The sequence below is a fragment of the Marmota monax genome, unplaced genomic scaffold (assembly GCF_021218885.2).
Source record: "Marmota monax isolate L192 unplaced genomic scaffold, Marmota_monax_Labrador192_F-V1.1 WCK01_AAM20220418_F8-fsc00080, whole genome shotgun sequence".
NCBI classification, from domain to species: domain Eukaryota; kingdom Metazoa; phylum Chordata; class Mammalia; order Rodentia; family Sciuridae; genus Marmota; species Marmota monax.
The window spans coordinates 8,414,353-8,429,372 of NW_026694750.1; the positions used below are offsets into that span (position 1 = coordinate 8,414,353).

At 60.9% G+C, this 15,020-nt stretch overlaps 3 protein-coding genes across 7 annotated transcripts in view; all 3 read left to right on the top strand.

Moving 5' to 3' along the window:
• The window catches only part of Sdf4 (stromal cell derived factor 4), a 32,341-nt gene extending 30,785 nt beyond the window's left edge, over positions 1 to 1,556 (top strand). For all 3 annotated transcript variants that reach the window (XM_046424434.1, XM_046424433.2, XM_046424435.2), the window contains exons 6-7: positions 92 to 267; positions 1,230 to 1,556. In XM_046424434.1, coding sequence (XP_046280390.1) covers positions 92 to 267; positions 1,230 to 1,406 — 353 coding nt within the window. In that variant the 3' untranslated portion in view covers positions 1,407 to 1,556. The remainder of the gene's footprint in view (positions 1 to 91; positions 268 to 1,229) is intronic.
• Positions 1,557 to 2,400: 844 nt separating this feature from the next.
• Positions 2,401 to 7,795, top strand: Tnfrsf4 (TNF receptor superfamily member 4). 3 transcript variants are annotated; one of them, XM_046424429.2, is made up of 8 exons: positions 2,401 to 4,366; positions 5,096 to 5,283; positions 5,501 to 5,623; positions 6,112 to 6,213; positions 6,564 to 6,630; positions 7,106 to 7,302; positions 7,379 to 7,480; positions 7,573 to 7,795. In XM_046424429.2, the coding sequence occupies exons 1-8, from the start codon at positions 4,191 to 4,193 to the stop codon at positions 7,776 to 7,778; spliced, it is 1,161 nt and encodes a 386-aa protein (XP_046280385.1). In that variant the 5' UTR covers positions 2,401 to 4,190; the 3' UTR covers positions 7,779 to 7,795. The 3 variants fall into 3 exon arrangements, with proteins under 3 accessions (XP_046280385.1, XP_046280386.1, XP_046280387.1); XM_046424430.2 differs by having other exon boundaries at positions 2,404 to 4,366; positions 7,563 to 7,795; XM_046424431.2 differs by having other exon boundaries at positions 2,405 to 5,283.
• Positions 7,796 to 11,530: 3,735 nt separating this feature from the next.
• Tnfrsf18 (TNF receptor superfamily member 18) lies at positions 11,531 to 14,043 on the top strand. Its single transcript, XM_046424724.2, has 5 exons — positions 11,531 to 11,727; positions 12,481 to 12,597; positions 13,076 to 13,163; positions 13,305 to 13,507; positions 13,579 to 14,043. Exons 1-5 carry the CDS (start codon positions 11,580 to 11,582, stop codon positions 13,698 to 13,700), a joined length of 678 nt encoding a protein of 225 aa, XP_046280680.1. The 5' UTR covers positions 11,531 to 11,579; the 3' UTR covers positions 13,701 to 14,043.
• Positions 14,044 to 15,020: the final 977 nt, after the last annotated feature.

Consider the following 15,020-nt stretch of genomic DNA (forward strand, 5'->3'; position numbering starts at 1 on the left):
CATAAGAGGCACCTGTTGGGTGCACAGTCTGCTGCATCGCCACACAAGGTGTCTTTCAAGTGTCCCCCCCCTCCCTGCCCCGTGTCTGTAGACCAGGACGGCGACAAGCAGCTCTCTCTGCCTGAGTTCATCTCGCTGCCTGTGGGCACCGTTGAAAACCAGCAAGGCCAGGACATCGACGACAGCTGGGTGAAAGACAGGAGGAGAGAGTTTGAGGAGCTGATTGACTCCAATCACGATGGGACCGTGACCATGGAGGAGCTGGAGGTGAGTGCGGACAGCCCTGGGGACAGGGCTGCATCCTGCCAGCCCACAGCTGTGACTGGAGAGAGGATGGCCACTGCGGTGGCCGTGGACCTGGGTCAGGCTGGCTGTGGCGGGTCCTGGGTTGTACCTAGCACTTCCCAGGAGGGCCCACCCAGGGTGGGCGTTGGCCTTTCTGCCCAGACACATCAGAGAGACAGAAACTCCCGGAAGACCATGGGGCCTGCTCCTGACTTGGCGGCTTGGTCCTTGGGAGGGGTTGGGATTCTGTCTTTTCCTGTTTTGTTTTTTTGTTTTTTAGTGTTAAATAGCTGTCACTGCAGTCTGTTGCCACAGTCGCTTTCTGTTTATTGGTGGTGCTGGGATAGGCCCTGGCCTCATGGACGAGGGCTCTGTCGCTTTGCACACCCTGCCCTGTGTCGGGGGCTCCTGGACCCTTTCTCAGGGCCCAGAAGGAAGCACACATTGCACCCAGTTCTGAAGGGGCCTGTGGGCTGCCAGGCGGGTGTGGGGGGTCTCGGGGCTCTATTCCAGAGCCCTCAGTGTCTCTGATGGTGAGCAGGGCTGGCTGCGGTTCAGCCCTTCATCAGCCCTGGGTTCTACGGCCGGCCGGGCCCTCCCTGCCTCGTGGCCACACCAGTGTGTTTGGTGTGACCCATTGCAGCCCCCAGGCAGGTGTTTCAGGCCCCCAGCTTCTTGTGTGCTTCCCATCCATCATCATCTCCCTTCTGGAACATTCCAGAACATGCCCACATCCCTGTCCTGCAACCAGTGGGCATTTTAATCGAGGAGCCACACTTTGAGTGGTTACAACAATAAAGCCTTGAGCCTCTCCCCTGAGACGGAATGTGCCACTCTCTAGCTTGTCCCGGTGTCCGTGTCCAGGTGTGTGGGGGAGGACAAGCTGGGTTGGGCCACTCAGGGTGTGGGGAGTGGACTGCTGACCATGCCGGCACTTGCCACAGAACTATATGGACCCCATGAACGAGTACAACGCCCTCAACGAGGCCAAGCAGATGATCGCCATTGCGGACGAGAACCAGAACCAGCACCTGGAGCCCGAGGAGGTGCTCAAGTACAGCGAGTTCTTCACGGGCAGCAAGCTCATGGACTACGCCCGCAACGTGCACGAGGAGTTCTGAGCGGCCCTGGGTGGGGGCCCGTCCCACCTGCAGGGGTCACCAGCAGCCACAGTGTGCTACCCAGAACCTTCCTTCCCGCGGGCCATGCACAGCTCTGGCTCAGTCCCCAACCGCAGCGTGGCCCGGGTTCATTAAAGGTCTGCTCACTGCCCTGCGTGTCCCTGTGCAGTGCGGGTCCAGCGGGTGGCCAGTCCCCAGGCCAGACTGAGCTGAGCGTGCCCAGCCTGGCTCTGCCCTCTGGGCCTCCGTGGCTCCGTCTCTTCTGAGAACTGCTGAGTTCTGCTGAAGGTGCTGACCGCGTCAGCGCTGGGCCCCTCGCAGGCTGCCCACACCGTGGGAAATAGCGTGCCTCCTGCCGTTTCCTGGAGAACTGAAAGGACAGAATCAGCTCTGCTGGCAGTGGTCGGGCCGTCAGGAAGGCCCTGCTTCCTGGACGAGGCCCGGGTGGGTCACTGGGCGGGCCTGGGGCCTGTCGGACCACACGGGACCGCAGGCAGCCTGAGAAAACGCCAGCATTCCCGTCACAAGGACCGTTGATCTAAAATAAGTCGGTTTTTCTCACGCTCCCTCCTTTTGGTGGAAAAAGCGAACACGGCAGCTGGGAGTGTCTTAGGCCAGGCAGTTCCACCAGAGTCTGTCTTTGTTTCTCTGTTTCTGTCTTTGTTTTGAAGACGTTGATAGACCTTTACTTTATTCATTTATTTATATGTGGTGCTGAGACTGGAACCCAGTGCTAGGCAAGTGTTCGACCACTCAGCCCCAGCCCCAGCCCCAGCCCCAGCCCTCGCTAGAAGTTTTTGAGGTGGGCATTTGGTTAACGTGAGGGGTTCCCAGCTTTTGTTAAACAGTTGATTGTACTAAAGATGGAAGAGGGCAGCCACAGAAAATGAGACAGCTGTGACCAGCGGGGACTGTGCCCATGGAGCTGGTGGGTGGCTTCGATGAGTCAGTCTTGTGTGGGGGTCAGCAGCAGAGCATGGTGGGGGGGGTGGAGAGTGGGACGGGTGCCTTAGGACGACTGATGTGCCACCTGCCTCTTGCCATCCTGGGCCCACCCTGCATTCCTGTGTGACTGGCCATCTTCCACCAGGACCTGCTTCTGTGCAGTATGGGTGGACCCTGACAGCTCTGAGGGTGTGCTAGCATCTGGATTGGTTTGTAGACCAGAAGAAAGACTTCAGATCCCAGACCGTGGTGTCAGCAGGAAAGTCCCCACAGGCTCTGCCTTCTGTAACATCTCCCAAATGCAATGCCCACCCTTCTGGGGTGTGGCCACGTTGGGCTGGCCTGTAGCCTGTCCTTGCCAGTCAGTGCTCCTGGTCCCCCTCAGCTCATGGCCCTGGGCTGGGGCGGCATCTGAGAACTGGCCCGTGGGCAGTGCAGCAGCCGAGGTGTGAGCTGAGGGCAGGCTGGACGCTGTGGTGTGCGCACCTGTTCTTTCTGAGGCCCCTAGGTCAGCCATTTGTGACCCAGCTGCTCTGGGTACCCCTGACTGCCATACTCAAGGGAGGGTGGGACGCATGCACACACTGCCCTGGGTCATGGACGTGAGGCTGTGCTCGGGTTTGCTTACACCTGTGGTCTCCCCTGCAGACCCCAGGGATCTGAGTTCAGTGGACAGAGTGGAGGCAGTTCCTGACAGTGCCTCTGCAGACCTGGGACTTCCCACCCAAGGCCATGGGAACTGCACAGGCAGTGCCACTGTCACTACCGGCAGGGCAGCTTCAAGCAGGGGATGCTGCTTCCCAAATGAACCTGCTGGAGGGTGGGCAGCCAGCATCCAGGTTTCAGTGCACCTCAGGTCACCTGTGGGCAGGTGCCAGCCCCTTGGCCAGTCATGCACAGCCATGGGCAGAAGAGACCAGCCTTGCCAGAGGGGCAGGCAGAGGAGGAAGGCTGCTTCAAAGTGGAAGAGGTGCACATCAAGACCCCCGGCTCACCCTCAAAAGAAACCATTTGGCAAATGCAGGCTTCTGGCTGCTCATGGGCCACGGGTTTAAAGATGAGGACCTTCCTTCCTCCAAGACCCCACTGCACTTAGAGGCTTGGGAGGGGGGTGGTCTCTCCTTCCACTTCCTTCCAACTGCTGTCTGGTCCCCTCTTGGCCCCGCCTCCAGGCTGGGAATTTCCTGCAGGTGGGCCAGGCCACTCTCACCTGTGTGGCTCGTGGGTGGGGGATTTCCAGCCCCTTCCCTCTGCTCATCCTGCAGGGGTGGGGAACTCCATTTGCCGCTTTTAAAATTAACTCGGGAATAGATGATCCTGTCATGGCACAATTTAATAGGTACAGAAGGGACAGAGAGAGCCCTCCCAGTCCTTACCCGACCCATTTTCTTCAAGCCAGAGTGGTATCAGGGGGTGTCCACATGTAAGAAAAGAAAGTCTGTGCTGGGTGTGGTGGCCATGCCTGTGATCCCAGTGACTCTGGAGGCTGAGGCAGTGGGGTTCGAGTTCCTACATTCAAGGCTAGTCTGGGCAACTTAGGAAGACCCTGTCTCCAAAATAAGTAAATAAATAAATAAAGGATTGGGGATGTAGCTCAGTGGTAGAGCACTTAGCATGCATGAGGTTCTTGGTTCAATCCCTGGTACTGCAAAAAAATTAAGACAGTCAAGCACAGTGCCCAACCTATAATCCCAGCTACTTGGGAGACTGGGGCAGAAAGATTGCAAGTTCAAGGCCAACCTCGCAATTTAGTGAGACTGTCTTGAAACTAAAAGGACCGGGGATGTAGTCAGTGGTAAAGTGCCTCTGGGTTTGATTCCTCTTTATCACAAATAACATATGCACGTGTATGTGTCCCTGTTGTACACATGTGTACATGGGTGTGCACCTGTGTGTGCTCTTCCCTTCCCATGCCCAGGTGGCTGCATGCACACTCTGCCCTGGGTCGTGGACACGAGGCTGCTCTCAGGAATGAATGCCCCAGGAGTTCCTGTCTCTCCGTGTGGCCCTGTCCTGTGAGTGGCCTGTTGCGGGTTTCGGATCTCGCGACGAAAAGGCTCAGGGGTCACTCCAGTTACACTGGGCCGACTGGGCTGCACAAAATAACCACACAAGAGACACAAAGACCTTTTTCTTTGGGGTCGCTGTGACGGCTCCTCTGACCTTAAGGGTCCGCAGGAAGAGAGAGAGGGAGAGCACGCGCTGACCCCTTGTATTGAGGGAAGCTATTCAAATGAGGCCAGGGGTCAGGTTTCAGGGGGCTGAGTGTATCTTCATGATGTCCACTGTCAGCAGGTTGACTGACACCTGGGTAGGCCACACTCAAGGAAGGGCACAGTAAGAGGAGGGGACACACACAAGGCCCTTCCATGGAAGATTCTATCCTAAACAGGGCAAGGGGTTAGATTACAAAGGAACAGGTGAGCCTAGCTCCATCCATGGGCTGTAGCAAGACACACCCAGGCACGAGACAGCGACCCTTGCACCCAAGAAGGGTGGGGAAAGCTGTGCCACATTTCTGCGACTGAGCGCCTCAGCACCCAGCCGGGGAGTGTGACCCAGTCACGTGTGAGGTTGGGCTCCCACAGCCTGTAATCAGTTCTCTGGAAGACAGGGTTGTCCAGGCCGTCAGCAAGGACGAACGCTCGTCCCGACAGGGATGCAGGGACACACGCCTGTGCACGCCAACAGGCACGCACCTGCTTACACACTTTCTTCCCGCCCCTCCCCACCCTCCCCCGCAGCCCTTATAGCCACATCCTGCCAGGAAACCCCCAGACTCCTGTGAAGGCAGAGATGAGGATGTGCGCGGGGGCTTGGGGGCCTGCTGCCCTTCTGCTCCTTGGGCTCCTGCTTGAAGTCAGGGCTGCACTGAACTGTGTCGGAGACACCTATCCCAATGGCCAAAGGTGCTGTCAAGAGTGCCAGCCAGGTGAGTAGCCTCCAGGTGGGGAACACCCAGAGGAGAGGTGACATGGACACAGGCATGGTGTCCTGGGAGGAGCACGCTGGGTGCTGCTCTGGAGGACCTGGCCTGAGTGGGGCCTGTCCTGAGAAGGAAGGCGCGGGTCTGTGCAGCCCAGGAAGTGGCCTGTGAGTGCCCACAGGCCAGCCTGGCTCAGCCGCCAATGTGCTGAGCTCTGCTGCAGGTAGTGGGATGGTGAGCCGCTGTGAGGGACCCAGGGATACCGTGTGCCTCCCCTGCGACCCGGACTCCTACAATGAGGCAGTCAACTACGAGGCCTGCAAGCCCTGTACCCAGTGCAACCAGAGTAAGCCCCACCCACCAGGGCCCCAGCCAGCAGGGGGGGCAGCCACAACCAGCACCACATTCCCATGAGCTGCAGAAAGCAGCCCTGCATCCCAGACCCCCTCCTGGGGCTGAGGCTCGCTCTGCTCTGGCTGTGGCTTGCCTGGGGCCACGTGGAGTTCCTACCGTGTGGCCTTACCTAAGCCCAGGAGCCACCAGTGTCCAGCTCAGGTGCTGCGGGCTCACAGGTGCAAGGAGGGTGGGGAAGAGAGCCAGAGCGGCCACAGGGCCCTCACCAGGGTCTGGTGACTCAGAGGAACAGAGGGGCCAGGGAGAGGTCACCGGAGGGAAGGCTTGAGACCCTGGGGCTTCAGGGCTTGCAGAGGGGGGCCTGGGATGAGGCTGGAGCAGCCCCTCAGTCCTGGCCTCTGCTGCACTGAGAGGAGGCCAGCTCCCCCTTCCTGGGGCACTGTCTGCAGCCTCCTCCACAGCCTCCACCTGCACCCCCAGGAAGTGGGAGTGAGCTCAAGAAGAAATGCACACCCACGCAGGACACTGTCTGCCGCTGTAGGCCAGGCACTCAGCCCCTGGATGGCTTTAAGCCTGGAGTCGGTGAGCCTTGTGGTGGCCCTGGCCCGGGGTGGGGGAGAGTCTGTGCATGTCCAGTGCGTGTGAGGTGGTACCCTCAAGCCACAGGCCTTGGTAAGGGTGTGAATGAGCCATGGTTCACATCACACAGTCGGTCCCCAGTGTCTCCCCCTCTGGGCTGGGCCAGAAGGGTCACATCAAGAATGGGGTTCCCCATCAGCTCCCTGGTAAGGGTCAGTGGGCAGAACGCACAGGGGTCTTCCAGAGGCCTTCCACCCACCCGCTTGCCATGGGGGTGAGCACCAGCCCCACAGGCCCCAACTCCAGGAACCTCCGGGGTCAGAGCTCAAAGACCTCCGGGGTCTTTGCTGCAGACTGTGCCCCCTGCCCTGCTGGCCACTTCTCACCAGGCGACAACAAGGCCTGCAAGCCCTGGACCAAGTGAGTGGGGCTGGGGGCTGGGGCTGGGGCTCGGGGTGGGGGAGTGCTGGGCTCCCACTGAGGGTTGGGCCAAGTCAGGGAGCAGGAAGCCCTGGCTGGGGAGCTCCTGGGGCCTGTCCCCAACGGCAGGCCTGTCCCCAATAGCAGGGTCCCTGCGGGTAGAGTGGAGGCATGTGGGACCATAACTCGGGGCCCCAGGGGTGTGAGGCCCCCGTCCTCCGGGGTTCTACTCCAGGAGCTGGAAGAGGCGTGCTGTGTGGGTTTGGGGTGCAGAGGCGGCAGGGAGCTGGGGAAAATGGGGACAAGGGGTTGGGGGTCATGGGGATGGAGGGTAGGTGCAGCAAGGCGTGTGGCCTGAGGAAGGAGGGTAGGGCGCTACCTCCAATACCTTTGGCCTAGAGTCAGAAACTTTTGAGGTCATCCGGTGTGGAGCCCATCACCCTCTGGCCTGACTGACCGACTCCCCCTCCCCCAGCTGCACCTTGACCGGGAAGCGCACCCTAAAACCAGGCAGCATGAGCTCAGACACCCTCTGCGAGAACAGGACTTCCCCAGGCACACTACCCTGGGAGACCCAGGGCCCCACAGCCAGGCCCACCACTGCCCTGTCCACTGCAGCCCTGCCTGGAACTTCTCTAGGGCCCTCCACGCCGCCATCAGAGGCCCGCAGGGGTAAGGGGCCTTGCCCAGAAGGGGAGTAGGGATGGAGGGTGGGGTGGGAGTCCCCCCTCACTGACATTCCTTGCAGGCCTCCCGCTGGCTGCTGTCCTGGGCCTGGGCTTGAGCCTCCTGGCTCCCCTGGCTGTCCTGCTGGCCCTGCACCTGCACGGAAGGGCCTGGAGGTCATCCGGTGAGTGTCCACTGTGACCAGCCCAGGCCCCTCCTGGAGGAGAGAGACACCCCACCTCCAGCCACCTCCCTCTTCTCCCTAGGGGGAAACAGCTTCCGGACCCCCATTCAAGAGGAACAGCCCGACGCACACTCCACCCTGGCCAAGATTTGAGAGCATCTTGGGGGTGGGCTTTGTGGGGCAGCGCCCCAGGCACAGGCCACCCACCTGTGCCCTCCACACCGTTCTAGGTGCTGGGCCGGCTCTGGGCTCTCCTACGTATGTTGTGCATACTACCTGCCCAACGGCACCCCAATAAACACACCAGCTACTGTGGCTGCACCCCCCTCTAGCTGGGGAGGGATCTCCGCCAAGCTTGGGGTGGGGGTCCGCTCAGAGGCTCATCTGAGTGGGCATGGCATGCTCCAGTTTGAGGCTGGGAAGTGGGAGGCGACTGAAAGTGTCCTAGTGGAGTCCTGGGGTCTTGGGGAGGGACTGGAGATGGCAGAGTGGAGCCTGGGAGCTTGGGCCTGAGAGCTTGTACAGAGGCCTCTGTTCCGAGGGACCCACACCGTAGGCTGACTGGGGGAAACCCTGTCAGAGAGAAGGACCCTAGTGCCCTGGTCAACACAGGGGCCCTGCCAGCCCCAGCCTCCTTTCAGCTTCTGCGGCTCTGGGGAAAACCTGGGGCTGTAGTTGTTCTCCAGCCTCTAAGCCCCACCCCTATACCTGGTGGGCAGTGGCCATGGGAGTCCCTGGTGGGAGGACATTGCCTGGGGAGTCCCTGGTGGTAGCTGGCCACAGTCCCCATGTCCCTGCAGGGGCACCCAATGGGGCAGCCACTTTGTCAATCTAGAGGCTTCTGCTTGAACCAAACTCTCTCCTGAGACCTGGCTGTTCTGCTCCTGGGCTTTTACCCCCCAGAAACAAGCGCCCTTGAATGTGGACAAGTGTCCACAGCCACCTCATGTAAAAATCATCCCGAGGTGGAAAAGCCCCAAAGTCCACCGACAGCAGAGTAAGCAGTCGACTGAAGGCAACTCAGACGGCCTCCCAGGCCACACCAACTCCATGCTGAGAGACAGGAGGCCGTGACCCCCCTTGGGGTTCAAGGTCCCAGAGCCGCCCTCAGCTGCTCAGGGGTCCGAGGGCAAGCTCTGGGACCACAGCCGCCTGATAGATGCTCAATGACCTAAAGACAGAAGCCACATGGGAGGGTCCTGATCCCATGCGGGAAATGGCCAGCAGGTGTGGCCGACCACATGAGCAAATCCACAAGTCGGGAGAGGGGCTAGTGTCGGGAGCTGCCACTCACAGCGGGAGCAAGCGAGCTGAGGTGGGGCAGCCTTCACTGGCCTGGCCACCTTGGCCATCTGGCCCGACTCTATGACGTGTTGTGCTATCGAGTCCTTGTGCTGTTGGGGCACTCTGTCACTTGCAGTCCAAAGCACGTCTGACCCCAGTGCCTGGCTCTCCTGCTCCCAGTCCTCTGACTCCCCTTCCCAAGCACCTTTTTTCTGACAACCTGAATCTACCACCGAGGGCATCAGCCATCCTGGATGGCTCAGTCCCCTTCGCTGGGTTCTGCAACAAGCAGGACAGCATGCAGCCCTGCCCCGAGCTGGGGCAGCAGGGTAGGCGGGGGGCGGGGGGGGCAGAGCTGGGGACCTGGAGGGAGGGGCTGTGGGGTGGGATCTGTGAGGCCTGGAAGGTCTGTGGTCTGCAGCTGGCGGTGGCTGCAGCCTCCTCTAGCTGGGGAGGGGTCCTCCTTCCCCCACAGCTCACACGCACTGCCCCGTCCCTCTGGGCAAGACCCTCTAGCCTCCTGATGCTCCCTTCCCACTTCAGAATCTGGGGCCCCTGCCCCTGCAGGATGCTCTGACCTGCCCCCAGGGACTCTGGGTCACCTTCTCTTTCCTTCTGTGCTCTCGCTAGGCTCACTTTCCATCCGCCTTGCCCTGAGAATCCCCGGATCTCCCCAGGCCCTGCCTAGACCCCAGGCCTGGCTGCCCTGCCATATCCTCCCTTAGGGCCCAGGCCCTGGCCCAGGCGTCAGCCACTACCACCTTCTGCCCCAGAAGCTGCTCTGCCAGGAGCGTCACACCCTCTGTCAGCCCCTGCTGGACAAGGTGGGGACTCATGGGGCCTTGGCCAGGGACCCTGCTGCTGTGAGCATACACCACTGACGTCTGAAGCTCACAAAATGTGGGCAAACAGAGCGAGCAGGCAGAAACCACGTCTCTGCCACTCAATGGCAGAAAACGCCAGGAGGGCCCTGGGAGTGGGTGGGGCAGGAAGGCTGCTGACCTCACCAGCATCCCCAACCGCATCCTGATCTCCAGTCTCCACCGCTGCCACCAGGGCACTAGGTCTCTGGGAAGCAGCCTCCATTCAGAGCCTACTCCTCTGAGCTGCCCTGTGACACCAGGGCCATATCCTCCACAGGACCCCTCCAGGGGACACTGCCCTTACTGCTGAAAGCCAGCAGGTCAAGGCATGGTTGGCCCCACCCTGCAAGGAGGCTCCTCCTTTCTAGGAGCCCCTCCTCACTGCTTCCAGAAGACGAGGGGCTCATGGTGTAGATGAACAGCACTGTTGTAGAGGATGCCCCATGTTCCAGAGGCCACGTGTACTGTGTGCTCACCATGACTGGGGGGACCCTGTGCTCACATGGACCTGCCTGACCTCTTAGGTCTTTAAGATGAGCAGGAGCAAGGTCCAGACTTCACGGGCTCTCCCTCAACACCTTTACCTGGAATCTAGGTAGGGGCTAGTGGCTTCCTCTCTGTTCCAGGACTCAGACCCACCAGAGCTGCACAGAGATCTCTGGGCTCTTCACAGAAGGGATTCTGCTCTGGGTGGCCTGAGCCTCAGCATCCAGAGACCAGAGCGGGAGAGGCCAGCTCCTGTACTCTTTCTTTCCAAGAAGGCCCGTAGCTGGGCATTTCTGGCAGGCCCCAGGGCACAGGGCAGGGCCAACGGCGGCTCTGACTGCAGGGGCTGGTTCCACTCTGGATCTCTCTGCTGTCACTCTCTGGAGCCACTTTCTGTTTTGTCGTTTTGAGTACTCGGGGTGGAACCGAGGGCCTCACATGCTAGGCAAGCACACTACCACTGAGCTACATCTCCAATCCTTTTATTTATTTATTCGCTGCTGGGGATGGAACCTAGGGCCACATTCCTAGCTCTTCTTTTATTTTGAGACACTGGCTCACTAAGTTGCTGAGGCTGTCCTCCAAATTCGAGGTCCTCCTCCTCCGCCTCCCCAGTCATTGGGATTACTGGTGCTCATCACCCTGCCTGCCTTGGAGTCCCTTTCATTTTCACATCCAGGCATCCCGGAGGGAATAGACGATGAGACTCTGCTCTCTACCTCAGAGCAAGACTTCTGTCTCTCTGAGCCTCTTTGAAGGGTTGCCTTTATCAGCAAGCCTCCTTGGACTGCTCAGGCTTCTCAGCCCCCAGGTGAGACTTGTCACTGGGAAAGTTGGTGGTGATGCCCAGGAGTGCTGGGTGGGCCTGGAGCAGGGGGCTCAGGGAGGTGCCTGCCCAGAGGTTGGAGATGTGACCCAAGTTATGACGTCGGCAGGTCCAGGACAGCTGATCAGACGTCCCTTTGAGACTGGCAGCCACCAGCTGTCAGAGGCGCAGAAGCAGGACGGCCCAGGGTGTGGGTTACGCCTCTCTGCTCTCAAGTCTGGAGCTGTGTCAGCCCCCTGCGGTGGGAGAGGCAAAGGGGATCCCCTGGAGGTTTTAAGCCACAGGGGGGGGGGGACCCACACAGCGGCAACCCACAGCTGTGCACCGGTAGACACTCTGCAGCCTCAGGCGGCAGGGTGGGCTGGGTGGGAGGGGCTGGTCCTAGCTCCCCACCTAGCTTCCCAGGCTTCCCAGCAGTGGGACCCATGCTGAGGTTCTTTGGGGGTCTGGATACTTCATGGAAGGCTTCCTCCCACCCTCTCTGGGTGGCCTCTAAGAGCCCTGCCCGGACACCACCCGGCCTGCTGGAGGTGGGGAGGCCTGGCGCCAGCAAGGGAGGCGGTAACTAGGGCGGGGGCGGGGCGTGTCCGAGCAGGCCAGGCCTCCTAAAATCCCCGGAGCAGGACCGCCGAGGGGCGCGATGGGCCCGCAGGCATCCCTGTGCGGGGTCATGCTGCTCTGCGCCCTGGGTCCGGGTCTGAGTCCCGCGCGAGGGCAGCACTGCGGCCCTGGCCGCTGGCTGCAAGGGACTGGGACCGATACGCGCTGCTGTGGCTCCTGTGCCCCGGGTAAGACGCAGCACGGGAGCCGGGGATGGACGGGCGCCTCCTCGCGTGCGCAGACCCAGCTGCTGGGCCAAGGAGGGCCTAGAGCCTCGGTCTCCGTGGGATCTCGCAGGGAGGCTGAGGCTTCTAGCTCAGTCCGGTGTCCTAAGGTCAGGGAACAGGGCCAGGGGCCTGAGGGAGCTGGAGACCCCAAGAGTGCCTGGGGTTCAGGGGCAGGAAGGCTTCCCTGTCTCCTGTCGGCTGGTGGAACCTTGGCCATCACCCAGGCCACTTCCTGCGCAGCTTGGGGTCCAGGCACGTCTTTCGGCCCCTCTGCTGCCGCTGCCATAGTGGGTAGGGGGTAGTGCCAGGATGAGGACTGCAGGAAAGCACCCTTCCAGGCCTGGGGGTGGGGAAGGCAGCTCTGAAAGGGTCAGTGAAAGGGTCCTCTGGGGTTTGACCCCATTTTTTCCACATCTCTAAGGCTGTGGTGGACAGTGGACAGCCTCTGAAGTGTCCCTGGGGCCTGGAGGGGGTAGTGCAGGATGGGAAGGGGGAAGGGGGCTCTCAGGAAGCCCCAGGTGACTTCCTGTCCGGTCACACCCACCATCAGCCAGCCATGTGTGCTGAGGGGCTGGCCCCGGGAGGTGGAGAGACTGAATTGGACAAAGCCCAGGCTCCTGGCCTGGAGCTGGCTGAGGGTGGAGGTCAGAAGAGAAGTGGGAGAAGGAGGAGACTCAGGCTGGCTGCTGAGAGGCTGGCTCACTCTCCACCCAGATGAGAAGAACTGTTCTGACTGTATATGTGTCAAGTCCGAATTCCACTGCGGGGACCCTGGATGCCAGACCTGTACACACCACCCCTGCCCTCCAGGCCAGGAAGCAGTGCCTGAAGGTGAGTCCCTGGGAGGCCACTGCTGGCTGTGTGAGGCAGACCCAGAGCTCCAGGGAGTGTGGTGGGCAGGGTGCCGTCTGCTGGGGTGTGGGTGCATCCTCTGAGCACGGGGACCAGGATCTCGGATGCCGTCTCCTGACTATGCAGCTTTAGGGGAGCTCCTGCCCTCATATCCTGGGCCTGTGCTGCTCACACCCTCAGGGCTGGCTCTGAGGGCCCGTGGGGGTGTCCAGGAGCTGTCTGGATTCCAGCCCCTCACTCTTAACTATGACTCAGGGCCTGCTACCTGCCCTGTCCATCTGCACCAGCTCTGTAACTGGTACACGCGGGCACTGATTGTGCAGGACTCCTGTCCTGTGGGCATCAGAGACCTCTGGTGAATGGAAACCATGGGGTCAGACTCCAGGGGACCCTGTCGCTGGCCTGTGTCCTCACCTACCCCAGTGCTTCTTGCAGTCTGTCAACTGTCTGTTCCTAGGGAAGTTCAAGTTCGGCTTCAGGTGTGTGGACTGCGCTGTGGGGACCTTCTCCAGTGGCCAAGAGGGCCGCTGCAGACCTTGGACAGAGTGAGTGCTGAGCGAGGCCTTGGCCATGTAGCTCCAAGGGATCCTGTCCTGTCCCTCCCAGGGTGGCCACCCCTGAGGGCCCTGTGATCCCCTAAATAGCCCAGAGCACCAAGGTTGACCGTGTCTGTGTCTGTGTCCCAGCTGCGACCAGTTTGGTTTTCTCACCATGTTCCATGGGAACAAAACTCACAATGCTGTATGCTTCCTGGGGTCTCTGCCCGCTGAGCCACATGGCCAGCTGACCATCCTCCTCTTGGCCATGGCCACCTGCATCCTCGTCCTGACCACAGTCCAGCTCAGCCTGCACATTTGGCAGCTGAGGAGGAAGCACATGTGGCCTCAAGGTCAGTTGGGTCCTAGGGGAGGAGAGAGGGTGGAGGGCTCAGGCTGCCTGCTGACCACGACCCCCCTACAGAGACCCAGCCACTTCTAGAGGTGCTCCCCCCACCCGCAGAGGATGCCTGCAGCTGCCAGTTCCCTGAGGAGGAGCGGGGGGAGCGGCTGGAGAAGGACGAGCTGGGGCATCCGTGGGTGTGAGGCTGACCATCCTCAGGAGAAGCTGCACCCCAAGCCAGACCCTCCCCAGGAGCTTGCCCAGGCTGACCCTTGGGAGCCAGGGCTCTGCTTTCCATCTGTTCTGGGCCCGGCCCTGCTCCCCTCAACGGTGGAAGTGGGTACAGGATGGTGACAGTGACAAGTTCCCTAGACTCTGCAGGAGGGTGGTGGCCATGGCTGGCCCTCTGGGAGAGATGGGCAGCCATGACTGCCTTCCTCCCTGGCCAGCCCTGCTGGGGTGGGGTCTGTGGTCCCCCCACGGGTGTGCAGTGTCCAGCAGGGGAACCTGGCTGCAGGTGGTTTTCAATAAACACTTGTTCAGTGACCTGAGTGGATGTGTAATGGGGGATGGAAAGAAGGGCAGGGAGCCCAGGGCTGGGGTTCGGGGCACTCTGTCCACCCACACCCATGGTCCCTTTCCCAGGCTTCAAAGGCACAGCCAAGTCCCGTCCCAGGAGCTCCCAGCTGGGGTGGGGGAGCACAGTTCAGGACTCTTCGAGTCCTGGGCACAGGCAGTTGGCAGGGGCCACAGGGCTCAGGAGGCTTCCCGGAGGAGAGGCCCCACACCGGACCTGCCTTCTTGGTGCTTAGCCAGACCACCTCTCCTTGCTTTTCTGGCCCCCACTGAGCTGCCACGTGCTGGACCTGTGGTCTCTGGGCCACCACCCCTCTGAAAGCCAGTGGAGACTGGTTTCTGCACTGCCCACCACCTGACTTGCCTCACTGTGCCCCGTACCCAGGGACTCAGACTTGGTCACTTTCCACCCCAGCACTTCTGATGTGAAGCAGCCTCCAGGTGGCTTGCCTTGGCGCTGGGCCTTCTCCTGTCCTTGGATCCCTCTCTCTAGGGCATGGCACTTGGTCCCACCCTGCAGAGCATGTTCACAGCCTCCTGGCAGCCCCAGCTGCAGCTGCTACCGGAGAGATCTGATAGGGATGTCTTGGCAAGGCTGTCCGGGGAGTGGCAGACCAGTGGGGACCAGTCTTAGCAGCACCTTGGGGCATGTGCATACCTGGCCACTGCCCTCAACCCCCTACGCGTTCCCCATCTCCATCTGCCCTCAGCCCCCTCAGCTCCCAGTGGCAGTGGGCAGTGGGCCCAGCCCACAGCAGGTAAGTGACCTGCAATCTGGGGTGTCAGGCCCCCAGCACACAGGCTCCTGGGAAAGACTGAAGGCCAAAGCATGCCTAGACTGGTGGGAGAGGATGACAAGAGGACCCAGAACATGAAAAGCCCAGGGACAGCTGGGGACGTGCTGGATAGTGGACAGTGGTCATCTACCTCTGGTCACCCATTTATTA

Bases quoted from the DNA above. Each gene is read 5' to 3' on its own strand.
- Tnfrsf4 (XM_046424429.2), top strand. From the start codon at position 4,191: ATGCACGTGTATGTGTCCCTGTTGTACACATGTGTACATGGGTGTGCA. The intron at 5,624-6,111 runs GTAAGCCCCACC...CTGCACCCCCAG, and splicing joins CTGTACCCAGTGCAACCAGA to GAAGTGGGAGTGAGCTCAAG. The intron at 6,214-6,563 runs GTGAGCCTTGTG...TCTTTGCTGCAG, and splicing joins TGGCTTTAAGCCTGGAGTCG to ACTGTGCCCCCTGCCCTGCT.
- Tnfrsf18 (XM_046424724.2), top strand. From the start codon at position 11,580: ATGGGCCCGCAGGCATCCCTGTGCGGGGTCATGCTGCTCTGCGCCCTG. The intron at 13,164-13,304 runs GTGAGTGCTGAG...TCTGTGTCCCAG, and splicing joins CGCTGCAGACCTTGGACAGA to CTGCGACCAGTTTGGTTTTC. The intron at 13,508-13,578 runs GTCAGTTGGGTC...ACCCCCCTACAG, and splicing joins GAAGCACATGTGGCCTCAAG to AGACCCAGCCACTTCTAGAG.